Source organism: Scyliorhinus canicula, chromosome 4 (assembly GCF_902713615.1).
Source record: "Scyliorhinus canicula chromosome 4, sScyCan1.1, whole genome shotgun sequence".
NCBI classification, from domain to species: domain Eukaryota; kingdom Metazoa; phylum Chordata; class Chondrichthyes; order Carcharhiniformes; family Scyliorhinidae; genus Scyliorhinus; species Scyliorhinus canicula.
Window position 1 is genome coordinate 169,953,635 of NC_052149.1, and position 18,314 is coordinate 169,971,948.

At 44.4% G+C, this 18,314-nt stretch overlaps 1 protein-coding gene across 5 annotated transcripts in view; it reads left to right on the forward strand.

The window, feature by feature from the left end:
- The first annotated feature begins 2,575 nt into the window (after positions 1 to 2,575).
- sh3tc2 (SH3 domain and tetratricopeptide repeats 2) overlaps positions 2,576 to 18,314 on the forward strand; it is a 133,376-nt gene continuing 117,637 nt past the window's right edge. Inside the window, exons 1-4 of one of the 5 annotated variants that reach the window (XM_038795526.1) lie at positions 2,576 to 3,343; positions 3,418 to 3,467; positions 5,580 to 5,747; positions 6,094 to 6,334. In XM_038795526.1, the coding sequence (XP_038651454.1) occupies positions 6,208 to 6,334 (127 nt within the window). In that variant the 5' untranslated portion in view covers positions 2,576 to 3,343; positions 3,418 to 3,467; positions 5,580 to 5,747; positions 6,094 to 6,207. Of the gene's footprint in view, positions 3,468 to 5,579; positions 5,748 to 6,093; positions 6,335 to 18,314 lie in introns of all 5 variants that reach the window. The other 4 variants (XM_038795527.1, XM_038795529.1, XM_038795528.1 and 1 more) reach the window with 4 other exon arrangements.

Genomic DNA, 18,314 nt, shown 5'->3' on the forward strand with positions numbered 1-18,314 from the left:
CCCCCTCCCCCAAGACCTGGCTCCACACTGGCCTGACTACCCCCAACCAAATTATACCCCTCCAACCCATCCCCGACCTGACCCGTCAATTCAAATGCCCTCTCCCCACCCAACCACTCCACAAATCCAATCACTCCCCCCGCCTGACCAGATCCCCCCCCCAATGTCTGAACCTACCAACCCCTGATGTCCAAACCCCCCACCCACCACCCTGATGTTCAGTTTCCCCCTCATTTCTGGATCCATTCCATGTCCAAATCCTCTGCATGTCCAGATCACCGTCCCGAGCAAGTTCCATAAATAGATGGCGTCTCCTCCTTCACTCTACTTCTTTTGCACTTTCCCACTGGAGGCGGAGACACACTTCACTCCTTTAATCTCACCTGGCTGGAGAGGTGTGACTGATCGCCAATCTGAGGAAGTTACAGGCCAATGGATGCTATTACATAAAATTACAAGAAATTTACAGAACACCAAGTGGTCATTTGGCCCAACTGGTATTTCCTGGAATAAAAACTAGAAATACTGAAATAAAATGTTATTGCAAACTGGGGGAACAACACCTCATCTTCTGATTAGGCACGTTATAGCTTTCTGGACCCAGTATTGAGTTCAACAACTTCAGACCATGAACTCTCTCCTTCATTTCAATTTTTCCCAACTCCCTCCCCACAGGGCCATCTGTAACGGGTTTTGCTTTCACAGACTGCTGACCCTTGTTCTCCTATTAATAATACATTCTGCTACCGTACCTCTATGGCATTATCAGCACCTTTTTTAGTCTTTGACACTACCATGCATACTTTGATAAAAGCAATTTGCTGCAGTCGCAAAAGACTTGTTAGGTGAATTGGACATTCTGAATTCTCCCCCAGTGTACCTGAACAGGCATCAGGGTGTGGCGACTAGGAGATTTTCACAGTAACTTCATTGTAGTGTTAATGTAAACCTTTTTATGACACTAATAAATATTATTATTATTAGATGCTGGAACTTGAGGCATGAAGAGAAAATTATGTAAGATCTTAGCAGGAATGACAGCATCTACTGTGAAGAGAGAACAGAGCTAACATATCAAGTCGGGATGACTCTTCGTCAGAGCATCCCCTTTGACTTGCGTCTGTTTCATCTTTGTCAATCTCTCCTGAGCCGCCACCTATCGCTGATGATCTACTATACTCCACCTTCTCCACTCCCCTATAAGGTATATAATCCATCACATTTGTGACCCTCTTGACCTCTGAAGACGTCATAAGGACTTGAAATGTTAATTCTGCTTTCCACAGATGCCTCCAGACCTGCTGAGTCTTTCCAGTATTTGCTGTTTGCATTTCAGATTTCCAGCATCTGCAGTAATGTGGTTTTATTATCCTCAACCATTCTACCCACTGGGAAAAATTCTGATGGAAAGGGGAGGATTATGTCCCCTTCCGTCATGACTGATAACCATTCCTGGGGCCATTATTATGGCTGCAGATACCCTATGCCCTCTATTACTACAGGTATAATTACCCTATGCCCTCTATTACGACAGGTATAGTTACCCTATGTCCTCTACTACTACAGGTACAGCTTCCCTGTGCATTCTTTACTACCAGGTATAGTAACCCTATGCCCTCTGTTACTACGTGAATAGTAACCCTATATCCTCTATTCCTACAGGTATAGTTACCCTACACCCTCTACTACTACGTATAGTTACCCAATGCCTTCTATTACTACAGGTATAGTTACTCTTTACAGGTATAGTTACCCTCTGCCTTCTATTATTACAGGTACAGTTATTGTGTGCCCTCTATTACTACAGGTATAGTTACTCTATGCCCTCTATTACTACATGTGTTGTTACCCTATGCCCTCTATTACTACAGGTGTAGTTACTCTATACAGGTATAGTTACCCTATGCCTTCTATTATTACAGGTACAGTTATTGTGTGCCCTCTATTACTACAGGTATAGTTACTCTATGCCCTCTATTACTACATGTGTTGTTACCCTATGCCCTCTATTACTACAGGTGTAGTTACTCTATACAGGTATAGTTACCCTATGCCTTCTATTATTACAGGTACAGTTATTGTGTGCCCTCTATTACAACAGTAGTTACCGTATGTACTCAATTACCACAGGTGTGCATTCCATTACTGCACGATTCCTGTATTATCCACTTCGCCTCTCGTTTACTTTTACATTAGTTACCAGTTCCCTTTTCATCTTTAGATAGCCCCTCACTCACAATCGAAGTGAAAGGAACAGCAAAAGGAATAGCGGGTTGCAAGTATCACGAAAAACAGCGGAGACTTCGACACGGTGGTTTCCCGTGTGCTGCCTACCCCTCTGTGCCGTGTCTGTTCTTATCTGTCATCTTAGTTTCGAGGGAATGTAAAGGAAGCCCCGGAGCAAACGAGATTCCTGTAAACAGGGGGCGCGGCCAGGGTTTTTTTTTAAGTGGGCGGAGCTGCTTCCGACGGGGAAGCAATGGACAGAGGGGTCGATGCAGGGGTGCCCCAAATTCCGCAATCGTTAACACCGCATTATCGACTTTCTCATCAGGTCACTGGGAGCGGGGTAAATTCAAAACGCACTAAACATTTGAACCAGAGTTTATTTCGGAGATGGCACGTTTGTGTCTTTGCGCAAGCTGTGCAGATATTGTAAAACCCCTGACAGCACATAGCTCACCATTGACTGCTGCTGCTGCTGCAGAGAGTCAGCAACACGGTCAGTCCTTGCTCCATATCCCCAACAGATAACCACAGCCCCAGATACTTTTCTTTATATCTCTGGTTTCGCATGCAAATGAGGAGTATCAGGTTTCTTACTGTCATTTTAAAAAAAATTGTGAAGTTCCATATATATAAAAAAAAAATCGCAGGTGCTTCTCAGTGATTTGCCAATCGCTCCCTTACCAGGGCTGCAGTTCTTCCCCACATCGACCTTTCCAATCTCCGTCGTTCCGGGTGCTTTTCTTCACACAAAAAAAGCCGCGCGGTTTACTTCAAGGTTTGCGGAGCTGATAAACAGGAAGTCGGATCTGTCACTGAACAGGAGAGGGTTACTCATTTACCTGCCGCCTGGAACAGCTCCAGCCTCGGGCGCAGTTCAGGGAAGATGTGCGGCTTTTTCTACCCGAGCCTGAGACGACTTTAGTAAACGGCTGTGTGGCTGGGTGCATCGTTCTGGTTGCCGCCTTGAGATCAGCCTAGGCAGCGGGCTCCTCGGTGAGTGAGTCCCATTCATTGCTCAGAGGCACTTATCCACTGTCCAGCCCCAGCACACCCAGTGACAGGCTGCAAACTGCACCTCAGTCGCATTTTCCTCCCCACAAGATAACCGATTTCGGTAAGTTGGACAATTCCCCACATTGACGAACGGCTATGATGTAAAACCAGCCAAATTGTAAAATCTTTTCACAGACTGGACAGGTTCAAAGATGAGACAGAATTTGGACGTCGAGCCCGTAAAGGTCAGTTACGATTTAATTAATATATATATATATGTGTGTGTATGTGTTAAAACAACTATAAGTTTAAGTGTAGGCGGTTTGATTGAACACTTAATAAAATATCCTTCTAATTTCCCTACTCATTCTGGAAGTAGAGCGCCTGGGGTGCTGCTGCCCCTGTCTCGGTGGTCAGTTGTCATGTGGGGCCATGAAGGGCCGAATGGCCGCTTTCTATTCTGACTGACAAGTGAGAACCTGTTTTTTTTTTGTGTTCCGCCTAAGTGTCAACTAAGGGGGTCATGCTTCTAAGTCTTGGGTACAAACCCCACTCCATAACTTGGGCAAATTATCTAGGTCGAGGTATCAATTTATTACTGGGGGAGGTTGCTGGCGGGGCTGCCGCTGATTATATTGAAATTATACTGAGGCCCAGTGTGCTCCTGCAAATAAACTCAATGATTCAAGAGAACTGTTTGGGTTGGGTTGGGGGTTGGGGGGGGGGGGGGGTTCTCTCCTGCTTCCTTTGCTAACCTCAACCACCATTACTAAAACAGAAATGGTCATTTGCCTCCTTGCTGTTTGCAGGCGCAAATTTGCAGCTGCATTTGTCTACATGACGCCAGTTACTGCGCTTTAAAACAAAATATTGACTGTTAAATGCTTCGGAAGGTCTCGAGGATGTGAAAGTCGCTTTCTGCATGTAACTTCTTCTTTCTAGAACAGTCAGTACTGAACGCTGAGGTTATATATATCTTCAGATGCAAATCTAACCCCTTTGGTAACATGCTCAATGCGGTGGAGCCAACTTTTGTCTGTCATTCATCTTCATTTGACTCAGCATATCATCAACATTCTCATTAGACACACATGGAAGTGGATGCACAGAATGCAGTATTTGAGAGGATTTTACGGCCAAAATATTATTTGAGGGGTATGGTCGTTATTGTGACCATACTTTTGCAGCAACTAATGCATTTGTACCGCGTTGCAATCAGTGGTGAGGGTGGTGCAATTTATTTTTGTGGTACCAAGCAGACTTGCATCAATTCCTTGGGGGAAGGCAGCATTGAGGGCCACGGTTTTATTTTTCTTTGTTCACTCATGGGATATGGGTCAGTGGTAGAGCTAGTATTGGTTGCCCATCCCAATTGCCCTTTAACTGAGCTGCTGTTAATATGCAACCACGGTGCTGTGGGTCCAAAGTCACACATAGGCAAGACTGAATAAGGTTGGGAGATCTCCCTTCCTTAAGGGTGGTTAGAGAACTAGATGGATCCCTTATGATAGTTAATGGTCGCCATTGCTGAGACTAGCTTTCTATTCCAGTTTTTTTATTAATTGAATTTAAATTCCACTAGCTGCTCTGGATTGATATTACCAAAGCTGATATTGTGCCAGCTGCTAATGCTATTTGCCAATGTATAAACAGCAGTTATGTGCAAAGGTAGAAGGGAAACTTTCAACCATATTGAATAAACATATGAGCACAAGGCTTCTTATAGGTAATCCAGTGATTCAGTGCCAATATCCATTCTGAAATATTTAAAGAAAAACAAACCCATGGTTTTATTTAACTATTGGTTCTATTTCTGGAAAAACTGAGAACCTCAAGGAAGAAGTTGTAAAAAAAACAGTACGTACGTTGCAGCAAGGAGGTTATGCAGACTTTTTGATGATATTTCATTAGTGAAATATTTTGTGGACGAAGGAACTGTTTCTGAATATGCCTTCAAGAAAATATCTTCACTGGTTTCTCTTTACACGCCCTTTTAATAAGGAATTTAGAAGGCGGGATACTGGCTTAATTCCTTCATATTTACTTTCAACACAGATTTATGGTAGGGTGGTTAGTAATACCATTGCAGTGTAGCAAAATCTGTTTATTTCTTCCTCCCCCAGCAATACAGATTATTTGAATCCATGGCTTTGTGACTAGACATTAAACATTTCATCCTTTGAATTCCAGAACTATGAAAAAAAGCATTTTAAGAAAAGAATGCAGCCAAATCTGCTCTGAGACTAAACAAATGAGTGCGTGCACCTGATATTCCAAGCAATTTGCCTGCATGCGTTACAAACAGCAAACATAAATATCCCTTTTGTTACTTTTCTGAACAATCATTTTTCTTGCAGGAGCAAATTCCACGGTGCACTGATTAATGCAATGGATTCTGATGCAAGGTGAAGGATAAACATAATTTAGACCTAAAGAGTGAAGAAGAAATTAAATATTTGGATATGCTCCACTGAATGATGGACAAATCGCTATGAGGAAGGAAGACTTAAAGAATAACATGACAGGTTAAGTGATTAAAATATTGGAAAATAAGACATGAAAAACTATCTGTGTATCGAAAAACTATCTGTGTATCGTTTAAATGTATCAGAAATTTAGTTGCTCACTCATAGCTTAAAGACAAAATTTAGAATTCTCGAAGATTCACTCAATGAAGAGGTGATTTATAAATCAAATCCTGGTAATCATTTATATTAAAATAGCCACACAAGTACTATCAAGGGAGTAAGCTGCTTCAACACCTGCATGTTTTCTATTGCTAATGACTAAATATAAATACCATAAATGCAGAAAATAGAAAGCCAACCATCTCGTGGGCTCAAAACTGTTTGTATTGCAATTAAAAACCAGTGCAAATCAGATGGTGCAGAATCAGCTAAAGAGGAAAGGAGGACAAAGGGCCAGAACAATAGCTTGGAACTGCTATCAGGAACTGCAAGATACACAGATCCGCTCAGTGACAGAATGCTGAACAGTAACATACAACCAAATTGTAGTGAGTCAGAGGAGAAGATTGAATCTGAAGCTGCTATAACCAAACTTGGTGGGAATGAGGAAAGTAGTGTAAGCAGAGCCGCTGCAGTAGCTCCAGGTAATGTGACCAAGCTTAACTTTGTGAAATCCTAGTAAAATAATGTGTGCGGCAGCCTTCAATCTCATAAGATGATGGTTTGCGCTGTGGTTGTCAACTCTTTGTTAAAAATTGCTTCATGGCTCAGGAGCTCCACTCTGCCATGACAGTCTCTGCTGCATTTACAGCAGAGGGGCACAGTGGGCTGAGAAGTTGCATTATTTGCTGGCCTCTGTTTTCTCGGGGTCTGCTTCTTGGCCAGCTGAGCTTTGCATTTCTACTTGTCACTTCCAATGCCCTTCCAGACAGCTAGTCACATGGAAAATGTCAGGAGGGGAGAAATAATAATGTTGCCTTGAAAGGAAAGGTACTGATCTGGAAAAAGTAACATTTATTTTCATTGTGTTAATCAACCTCCATTGTTGATTCAGAGTGGTGATGAGATGCATTGGGTTCAGAAAGTATACAACTTGGATGCTGATTCTCATAAACAAGTTTATACATTAGGTATAAAGAATTGAACAGCTAACATAATCAAAATGTAAAGTAATTGTAACATGATTGTTGATGGGCATACAAAATGGACTCAAATTGATTGGTTATTTGTTTTTGCTGCTATATTTAATAAATTAGCAGCATTTTTTGCTTATAAATATAAACAATATTTTAGAAGTGCTGTAAATAACCTACACTCATATCTTATTTTGAAAAATAATTACTTTCATTTTTATGTACTTAACGGGACACAAATGTGCTAATTTAATTTCAGAAATGAGCTAATGTATCAGACAAAATTGGTAATTTATTTGAATATCCTTTCTCAAAGTAACTGGGGTAACCTAAAATAATGATGTGACCATGTCTATGAGTAAATCTCACAGTCGGGTAAATTCAGTGATCCTGTCCTTCCAATGGAGAGCCAGAATGAAGGCCAGAGAATCATTGCTGAAATTATGACTAATATTGGCAGAGTTAATAATAGGCAGCTCTGTGTTTCTTAATGGCATTCATTAAAGATACAATTAGGGACAGGATATTCTGCAATGCCCAATTGTTTTCCGTATCCATTTTTTAATTTCACCACGTACGTTCACAATTCGGGATAAGCAACAACACACGTTCAATCGTCTGAGAAGTGTTTTATGCTTGATTTGTTGACTTCGATCACCTTGTTGAGAACTAATTGACTAGAAAACAGGAATTAACACAGCTTATGCTTAATTATTGATCAGCGAAGGCAGAGAAATAATTCCTTAATCAAAATCTCTTATCTATTTTTGCCTGCTTCAAATAGCTTTGTCTTGATGTAGTTTCTAAGTTAGCAAGGCCTTCAAATCAAGGCTGGTGCAAGTAATACATGGTGAATTGTCAAACTTCCTGGATTGTCCAGGGGCTTTTTCGTATTGAAGATTGATCTTCTGGGTGGTGCTGCAAGAAACTAGGGATGAAAAGAAAATCCTGTTTGCCTGGCGATGGCTGCCACAGTGTTTGGAGTAATGCCATTTATATTTTACCGGCTCCTTTTTGACTCGGTGCATTGGCTTGAAAAAGCAGCTCAGAGGGCATCTGTGCAGGTGTGACTAATCTGCTGACAGAACAGAGAGGTTACAGTAGTAAAATCCATTGTGGATGTTTAGTAGCACCATTGCAGCTTCAATAGTTTTGAATTTGGAAAGTGCTCCAGCAACAGGATGTTTTAAAATTATTTTCAGGGGCATGGGCATTGCTGGCTAGAACAGCATTTAGTGCTTATCCCTGAGAAGGTGGTGGTGAGCCACCTTCTTAAACTGCTGCAGTCCCTGTGGCGTGGGTACACCAACCATGCTATTAGGGAGGGAGTTCCAGGATTTTGACTAGGCCACAGTGAATGATAGTTCCAAGTCAGATTGTGTGTGGTTTGGAAAGAAACTTGCAGGTGGTGGTATTGTCATCCATTTTCTGCCCATGTCATTCAAGGTGGTAGAGGTTGCTGGTTTTGGTGCTGTCGAAGGATCCTTGGTGATTTGCTGAAGTGCATCATGTGGATGGTGCACATTGTGGAGGGACTGAATGTTGGAGGTGATGGATGGGGTGCCAATCAGTTGGGGTACTTTGTCCTGGATGGTTCAGACGTCTTGAATGTTGTTGGAGCTGCACTTGCCCAGTCAAGTGGAGAGTCTTCATCACACTCTTGACGTGTGCCTTGTAGATGGTGGACATTCTGTAGTGAGTCATGAGATAATTTACTTGCCACAGAATTCCCAGCCTCTAACCACGAAGCTTACAACGTTGTCAGAACAACCACAGCCCAAATTTCTCTCTGACAGTGACTTCATCTCATTTACTCTCTTTGCCCATTGACATAAACTATGAATGGCACAAAACCCACACATTATTTGTGCTGCCTATGCTGCTGAAGCTACCTCAATTGTGTCCCTTAGAACTTGCCATCTCCCTTGATAGAAAAAATATTTTCCTTTCAACAGTTTTCCACTCTACCGACATCAATGCTTCCAACAAACTACTGGTCTTTATGCAATAAAAATATTTTTTATCACATTTTCTGCACCTGTTTCTCCATTCCTTATTTTACTGTTTTCCAATTGCATCAATGCTCTTCCAGTCATGTAGCACCAAGGATCTCTTCCAGTTTTGTAGCACCAAGGATCTATCAACAATTTCAGCAAGTCCCCAGGAAATTGTTAATGTTTGCGAGGAATCCTAAGGACTGTGTCATATTTGTGTGGGAGAAAGATTGTTTTGATGGCTTTGTACAAAAATATCATAAATACTTAGGGAATCAACGGACAAGATCCTCCATTTGGGAGACAATGGGCTGAATTTTCCGCCATCAGGATTCTCCATTTTGGTGGCAGCCCGGGGTTTTCCCGATGACATGGGGCTGCCCCACAGTGGGAAACCCCATTGACCAGCCGGCAAAACGGAGAATCCTGATGGCGTGCCACATCAGTGGGACGGAGAAATCCATTCTATGTACTCGCACTGTAGCTGAATTGCATATGATTGGGAGCTCAAGTCAGGAAGTGATTCCCAATCCTTAGCTGTGCAGATTTATGCAGGGCAAGGGTTGCATACATTCATAGAATCATAGAATCCCTACAGTGCAGAAGGAAGCCATTCAGCCCATCAAGTCTGCACCGGCCCTTTGAATGAATATTTTGCCCGTGTCTATTCCGCCATCCAGCCTGTCATATCCCAGTAACCTATACTCCACCTTCCTGGTCCCTAAGGAGCAATTTACCATGGCCAATCCACCTAACCTGCACGTCTTTGGACTGTGGGAGGAAACCAGAGCAACCGGAGGAAATTCACGCAGACATGGGGGAACGTACAAACTCCACACAGACAGTGACCCCAGGCCGGAATTGAATCCAGGTCCCTGGTGCTGTGAGGCAGCAGTGCTAAACATTGCCATCTTGATGACCCTGGGGAATCCTGAGGAAATCCTGCCATTGGTCTGCCATTTTGAGCAGACCACCCCCAGATTTATGGTCCTCCTCTCTTCTCCCCCCCCCCCCCATAGGGGGGTGACCCGAACTGCCCCCCAACATAAACCCCCTAAATAAAGAACCCACCTCTCACAGCTGCCCCATGTAAATAAAGAGACTCCCCACAGAGACCCCTTAAGGCGAGAGACCCCTGTCAGCAAGCCCCAGAAGAGAGGCCTCTGTCTGGGAGCTAGGGAGCAGTCCAGACAGAGGCAAGGGAAAACAAAACCACAGCTTTAACACTCGCCTGGGGGATTTGACCGGCTGGCTCAGATACAGGAATTGGCACCTTCAATTCTTGGAAAAAGAAAACCAGTCAGCTGGGTTTAAACCCTATCCGATCTTTGATCTGCAAGGGGTTGTGGGGCTGTTTAGCACAGGGCTAAATCGCTGGCTTTGAAAGCAGACCAGGCAGGCCAGCAGCACGGTTCGATTCCCGTAACAGCCTTCCCGAACAGGCGCCGGAATGTGGCGACTAGGGACTTTTCACAGTAACTTCATTAGAAGCCTACTTGTGACAATAAGCAATTTTCATTTCATTTCATTTTCATTTCTTTTCATTTCATTCATTCATTTCTCATCGATACTGATTTTACTAGGCTGCGATTGACAGCTTCCACACCTCCAGAGTTAAGTGCTGTCAGTTTGTAGCTGACCGCTTCAAAGTCACTCAACAATGAAGGGAGGTGATTGGAAAGCACTTAATTCTGGTCCAGAAGCTGTCAATTAAAACTTGATATTTATAAACATTGAGGCTACACCGCTTCAAAGTTACTCAACCGGGAAGGAAGATGAATGGAACAATGCTGACAGCTGGCTGGCTGGGGGGGGGGGGGGGGGGGGGGGGAGCTGTCAATCACAGCCTAGTAAAATCAATATCAAAGAGAAATGAATGCAGGGCTTGCAGATCAAAGGTCTGAGGGGGTTTAAATCCAGCTGACTGTTTTTCTCTTTCTAGGAATTGACAGATGCTGTTTCCTGTGCCTGAGCCAGCAGTTGTATGGCACAGGTGAGTGTTAAAGCAGTGATGTTTTTTTCACTGCCTCTGTGTGGACTGCCCTCTAGCCTCAAGACATGAGTCTGTCTTCTGACAGCTTCCTGACAGATGTCTCTCTTCTGGGGTCTCTGTGGATGTCTCTTTATTTTGGGGGCTTCTGTTGGGGGGGCCTCTGGTGGGTAGGTATGGTTGGCCTAGGGTGGGCAGGTCTAGCATTGTGGGGGGTGAGGGTGGCACTCCAATGGACTTTGCGTGCACCTCCATAAAAGGGTTACTCCACGCAGGCAAAGAGAATATGGTGCCCGGCCCATGAAGTGGATGCATTAATGACCCATTTACAACTGTCTGCTGGTGTGGGGCGCAAACCTCGATCCCGACGCCAATGGGGGGGCAGAGCATCAAAAGCGATTGCACCCCCCGACAGACCATCAAAAGCGATTGCAACCCACCCCCACCCCCACCTCCACCTCCACCTCCTCGCCCCTGGCGGCAATATCATTTTCTCCCCAACACTAGATTCTCCGCCTCATTGGTAACTTCACTACCAGTGGCATGAGCCAGATAATTCAGCCCAACATGTTTACAGTTTTACTGTTTTCATACATGTTCTAATGGGTGTTTGCAGAGCAATATTGACATGGTTCTGGAACAGATCGATGAGTAAAGCAAAACAATAGATTGAAAGAAAAACTGTAACCTATGCAAAAGTAAAAGAATGACTGCTCAAAATATAATGAATCAATAATTGATTTGTTGCAACAGATAAGCACCAAATTAATATTCCATTCTTTTCTCTGGCTTTGATGCGAGACACAAAGATAAGTGGCATTTAGGTGAAGTATAAAATTACAAAGAGGTACGGCATAGCACAATGGTTAGAACTACTGCCTCACAGTGCCAGGGGCCCAGGTTTGAATCCGATCTTGGGTGATTGTCTGTGTGGAGTTTGCATGTCCTCCCCGTGTCTGCATGGGTTTCTCGGCACCTGGAAGGACCCCGTGGCGTAGAAGTTCAAGGCGTCCATTACTTTGACAGCCACCGGGAGCGGTTGTCCTCTCCCATTCCCCGTGGTGCCAGGTGTGCCATGATCTGGCAGATATGTCGCACTGTCTCCCTGCTCAGCCGGAGTCTTCGGCATGCCCGGTCCAGCAGCTCCTCCAATGAGAGGTGATTCCGGTACATACAAGGCCACCTGCGATGCCTCCTTGACACCTCCTCCCCCTCGGCGTATTGGGCGGCTCTCTCTTCATCTTGGGTGGCTGCCTCCTGTCCCTCTGGGGCATGCTCCGATGCTGCATGCACAGCTGTTGCAGCTTCCTCCTCCTTGAGTAGTGCCCACTCTGCAGCCATAGGGCAGCCTCCAGGGCTGAAGCAATCAGCAGAAAGGCTCCCATTGCTGGTTGAATTCCAATATCCATTGTCTGCAGGGGATGAAAGGCCGACGTGTTAGCGTGGTGCATACCCCCATGCCCAACCAGGTCCACAGGTTACATGGTGGCCGCAGTTGGCACTGTGGGCTCTGCTCCTGCATGTCCCTCTTTCCCCGTACCCCTGGCCCTGTCAGTGGCCGGCACTGTGGGGGCCTCTGGCCCTAGCGCCCTCCCTGATTCCAGGGATACTGTCAGCTGGCGCTGCCCTTGCCAGGGGTATGCACCCCGGCACCCCATAGGGGCTCCAATGGGTGTTGCCCTGGTGGGCCGACGGCAGTGGCGGCCGGGTGAGGGGTTTGTGTGACAGAGGTATGGGGATGGGGGGTGTGGAGGGTACCCATACGACCGGTCTCTGCAGAACCAAAGACCGAGGTGGGTGCTCAGTGGGTGCGCAGCAAGGTGGCTGCGGTAATAATGGTCTGTCCTGGGCACCGCCCCAGTCGCATGGGTGGGTCACCCTGGTCACTCGGCCTGTGCCCCATCACCCCCCCCCCCCCCCCCCTCTGCCGATCCTGGCAGGGCACTCCCACCTCAGGCAGCCTGGCCCGTGTCCGGCCCGGCAGCCCAAAGTAGCTCCTCTCTGAGCCCTACCTCCTCTCCCTTTCTAAAGCTCTTTCACTGAATGTTGCAGTTTCTTTATTTCTTTGCCAGCCCCCTTCCCCCCCTCCCCATTTAAAACAGGTTGATAAAACTATAAATTACTCACAATTTACTCACCAAAAATATCTTTAACTGGCGGTGAGCATGTTTCTGCCCCTTCCCCATACTGCTGTGGTCAACTTAAGTCTCCTCCAACGAAAGAGAAAATGCTGGAAAATCTCAGCAAGTCTGGCAGCATCTGTAGGGAGAGAAAAGAGCTAACGTTTCGAGTTCGATGACTCTTTGTCAAAGTTGGTCATCGGACTCGAAACGTTAGCTCTTTTGTCTCCCTACAGATACCGCCAGACTTGCTGAGATTTTCCAGCATTTTCTCTTTCGTTTCAGATTCCAGCATCCGCAGTAATTTGCTTTTATCCAGTGGTTAAGTCTCCTCCAGCGTGCTTGCTTTTGCTGGGTGTGTACTCATTTTGGGCTATATAATTTTGCTACCCTTCTCGCTCGGTAAGGCTGCAGTGTACCTTTGGTACATTGAGTCTGCTTAGTGTCCAATGAGGTGACAAAAATTAGTTCTCAGTGATTGTCACCATGTTTCTTGTTCCAATGTTCATTACCTAACCAAATAGCACGTTTATCTATATTAACATCAATTTGCTATTTAATTGGCAATCCACTTGGGTGATCCAGATCACTTTGAATGTTATTACCCACAATAGCACCTATTCTTTCTCAGGAAATTAATGAAATTCAACATGTCCACATTGATTCTTACCAACTTTTACAGATACACCATAGAAAGCATCCTATCTGGCTGCATCACAGTCTGGTATGGCAACTGCTCGGCCCACGACCATAAGAAACTAAAGAGAGTCATGAACACAGTCCAGTCCATCATGCAAACCCGCTTCCCATTCATTGACTCTGACTGTACCGCCCGCTGCCTTGAGAAAGCGGGCAGCATAATCAATGACCCCTCCCACCCGGCTTCTTCACTCTTCCAACTTCTTCCATCGGGCAGGAGATACAAATTCTGAGAGCACGCTCTAACCGATTCAAAAACAGCTTATTCCCCGATGTTACCAGACTCCTAAATGACTGATCTGATCTCTTCACACATCTTCTCGACTGAGTAGTACTACGCTCCTGTATGCCTAATCCTATGCCCGTGTCTATGTATTTACATCTGCTTGACCTATGTTTTTTCATGTATGGAATGATCTGTCTGGTCTGTAAGAAGAACAATATTTTTCACTGTACCTCGGTACACGTGACAATAAACAAATCCAAATCCCTTCTCAATACAGATCATTAAAACACTGATTCTAGTATCATTAGAAAGAAAAATCATATGACTAGAAGTAACCTGCTCGATATCGCTTAGATGGTTCATATGATACAGGGGTCTCTGAGCGGAATATCAATAATCATTGTTTTCCAGATAAAGGTACTCAATTTGTTGCCAGTTTATGCTTCCCATTGATTAATTGCCCATCAATCCAGAGCTAATTTGTTTATTTTGTGAGGCTTATTCTTCTCTAATAACTTGTTATGCAGAACCTGTTGAACTCCTTCAGGCAGCACACGTCTCCTATTTTAGTTTCCGCTTCAAAGAATTTTTCTGACTTGCACGGTCTTTGTGAAGAAAACTGACGTGTAACCAATGGAAAATCTCATCTATTGACATGCATGTCAGAAAATCATGGGAAGTGTCTACAATTTTCCGATCTGCACACTGAGGATCTCTGGAAAATTTAGATCTTAATGTCAATTATTGATCATTTTGTGCTACGGATTCATGCCCATTGGGAATTAGCTTGATAATCACTGAAGTTTCTTATTTAGGACTATAACAGCAATGAGAAAGATTCGAGGTAATTTTTTTTGGTTTTGAATACTGTGAAATTATCCAGTTGATGCCTAAGATTTTCTGTCCATTAAAGGGAATAGGTGCTAAATCACCAGTTGGCTTTGTGATTTTAAAAAAAATTCATGGAATGTGGGAGTCATCAACAAGATCCATCCCTAATTGTTCTTGAGAAGGTGGCGGTGAACCACTCTGGTAGCTTACCTGTGAAGCACTTTGCAACATTTTATTACATTAAAGGTGCAATATAAATACGTTGTTGTTTGTTGTTAAGCGCTTTGAGGTATGCACAGCTAACGAAAGGTCCTATATAAATGATATCTGTGTAATTTTGATACCTGTTGGAGGCAAATAGATTTGTGCATGTATAAAGCAGGAAAGTCAAACATCACTGTCAATTAGGCAAGCAAAAGGCAACATTATACTGCATGACTGGTCTGAGTCTGTTTGTGTGAAATATGCACCGCAGTTGGCAAGATCTGAATCATGCTTTAGGCTATGACTTGCATTCTGCACGTCAGTAGAAAGCTCTGGGGTATGTGCACATACGTAGAGCTGCATTCTCACAATAGTTATTCTTCAGAGTTCGAAAAGTGGGCTGTGGCTTCCATTCTCTCAGCTTTGTTTTGAATGAACATGAAAGCTGAAGGGCATAGGCTGGTGTTAGCCTGACAAGGAGCAGAAGGAAAGGGTGAAAACTGGGCACACCAATTAAATCTGCTTTAACTGGAGGCTAAAGAAAATGAGCACCAGTGCCATTTTAGATCAGCTGGATAGATGCTATGTATGATGAGGAAAATAATGTCACGTTGCAACTGTGCACGCACATGGCAGAGGAAAAACAGAGACAGTGACTGCATGACATCTGGATGACTGGAGAATTTGCAACAAATATCGCCCAGATTTGTGAAGGTACAAGAACCAGTCCATCTGTAATATTAAGCTCATTCCTAAATGTAATCATCAGGGTGACACAGATAATTTTTAATGAGCATTTGAATTGTTAGCAAGACAGGAACTGTGAAACCTTGGTGGAGGAATTTGTGTCATTACTCATACTTTCATTTTGAACCTGAATCCTGTAGGGGAATGCATCACTGTGAAAAGTACAGTCATTAATGATTGCAACCTGATTCCTGAAACTTACAGGACTACATTTAGGTCATTGTATAATTTATTTAGCTGTAAATTAAAATATTTGGCTCTGGAAAATATTTGTATCTCCAATACTTCCCTTCCCTTCCATGATCTTTCTATTTCAATTTCTGGGGATGGACTGTCTGTTACAAATTCACTGAATCCCACAGCTACAGCTCTTCACACCCCACATCCTGTAAGGACTCCACCCCATTTGCCCAGTTCCTTCGTCTCTATTCCATTCTGATGATGCTACTTTCCAAGATAGTGCTACTGACCTGTCTATGTTCTTCCTTAATCATAGTTTCCCACCCATAGTAGTTGACAGGGCTCTCAACGTGTCCAACCCATCTTCTGCACTTCTGTTGTCACCTCTTTCCTCCATCCCAGCTTGAGGATAGGTTCCCCCTTGCCCTCACTTTTCACCCCACCAGCCTCCGCATTCAAAGAATTGTCTGCCATTTCTGTCAACTCCAGCTTGATGCCACAACACATCTTCCTCTCACTCCTCCAGGCAGCATTTCATAAGGACTGTTCCCTCCAGGATATCCTGCTCCACTCCTCCATCACCCCCCCCCCCCCCCCCCAACATCGCACCCTCTTCCCACAGCACCTTCCCATGCAATCACAGAAGGTGCAATACCTGCCCCTTTACCTCCTCCCTGCTCACTATCACTGCTTTTGCTGCTCTAAATGCGGTCTTCTCTACATTGGAGAGACTAAACGCAGACTGGGTGACCGCTTAGCAGAACACCTCCAATCCGTCCGCAAGCAAAATCCAGACCATCCTGTCACTTGCCATTTCAACTCACTATCCTGGTCTCACATCCACATGTCCGTTCTTGACTTGCTGCAATGTTCCAGTGAAGCACTGTGCAAGCTGGAGGAACAGCACCTTATCTTCCGATTAGGTGCATTACAGTCTTCCGCACTTAATATTGAGTTCAATAACTTCAGACTGTGAACTCACTCCTCCACTTTCATCCCATTTTTATTTCTATCAATTTATTTTCATTTCTTCCATAATTCCCCCCCCCCCCCCACTCCACTTGGGCCAACTGTTCCTAGTTGTCCCTTGACATACTTAACTTTGTTCTGCCCATCACACATTCTAATCTCTTTATGTGCCACTATTAGCACCCTTCCTGGCCTAATCGCCTCCCTTTACATTCCTTTTGTCTTTTGTCCTTGACATCTTTGTCAATCTCCACCTATCACTGGTCCCTTATCAAGCTCCACTGCTGCATGCCCCCCCCCCCTCCCCCCTCACTACAGTATAAATCTGACCTCTTTTCCAGTTCCCTCTAGCTTTGACAAAGTCATCCAGACTCAAAATGTTAGCTCCCTTTTCCCTCCACATATGCTGTCAGACGTGCTGAGATTGTCCAGTATTTGTGTTACATGTGGAAGCTATACTTGGGGAAGAGAAGTAATCTCCTTGTAGAGACCAATACATTTTCAAAAGTATGAATTGACCAAAGGACATATTTCACTTCCCCTTTCAATCCCCAATTCTGACCTGCCATAGCCACTTGCAAAAATATGGGAGCTCTCTGTCTGACCTACAATCAATTGCTGTCATCGTTCCTAGAAACACGGAAAATAGGAGCAGGAGGAGGCTATTCGACCCTTTGAGCCTGCTCTGCCATTCATTATGGCCCAGGCTGATCATCAAACTCCATATCCTGATCCTGTCTTTCCCTCCCATATCATTTGATCCCTTTCGCCTAAGAGCTACATCTAGCTGCTTCTTGAAAACATACAGTTTGTGACCTCAACTGCTTTCTGTGGTAGCAAATTCCACAGGCCAACCACTCTCTAGGTGAAGAAATTTCTCCTCATCTCAGTCCTAAAGGTGTACCTGGTATCCTCAGACTGTGGCCCCTGTTTATGGACATCCCCACCATCGGGAACCTTCCTGCATCTACTCTGTCTAGTCCTGCAAGCATTTTATAGGTTTCAATGAGATTCCCCCTCATTCTTCTGAACTTCAGCAAATACAGAAAATCCTAACCAACTTAACCTCTCCTTGTACATCAGTCCTGTCACCCCAGGACTCAGTCTGGTAAAACTTCCCTGCATTCCTCTATGGCAAGAACATCCTTCCTCAGATAAGGAGATCAAAACTGCACACAATACTCCAGGTGTGGCCTCACCAAGGCCCTGTATAATTGCAGCAAGACATCCCTGCTCTTGTACTCAAATCCATTCGCTAGGAAGGCCAACATACCATTTACATTCTTTACCGCTTGTTCCACCTGCATGCTTACCTTCAGCGACTGGTGTACGAGGATACCGAGGTCTCATTGCACATGCCCCTCTCCGAATTTATAGCCATTTGGATAATCTGCCTTCCCATTTTTGCTACCAAAGTGGATAGTCTCACATTTATCCAAATTATGCTGGATCTGCCATTTATTTGCCCACTCACTCAACTTGTCCAAATCACAACTTGCCCTCTACCCAGCTTTGTGTCATCTGCCAAATT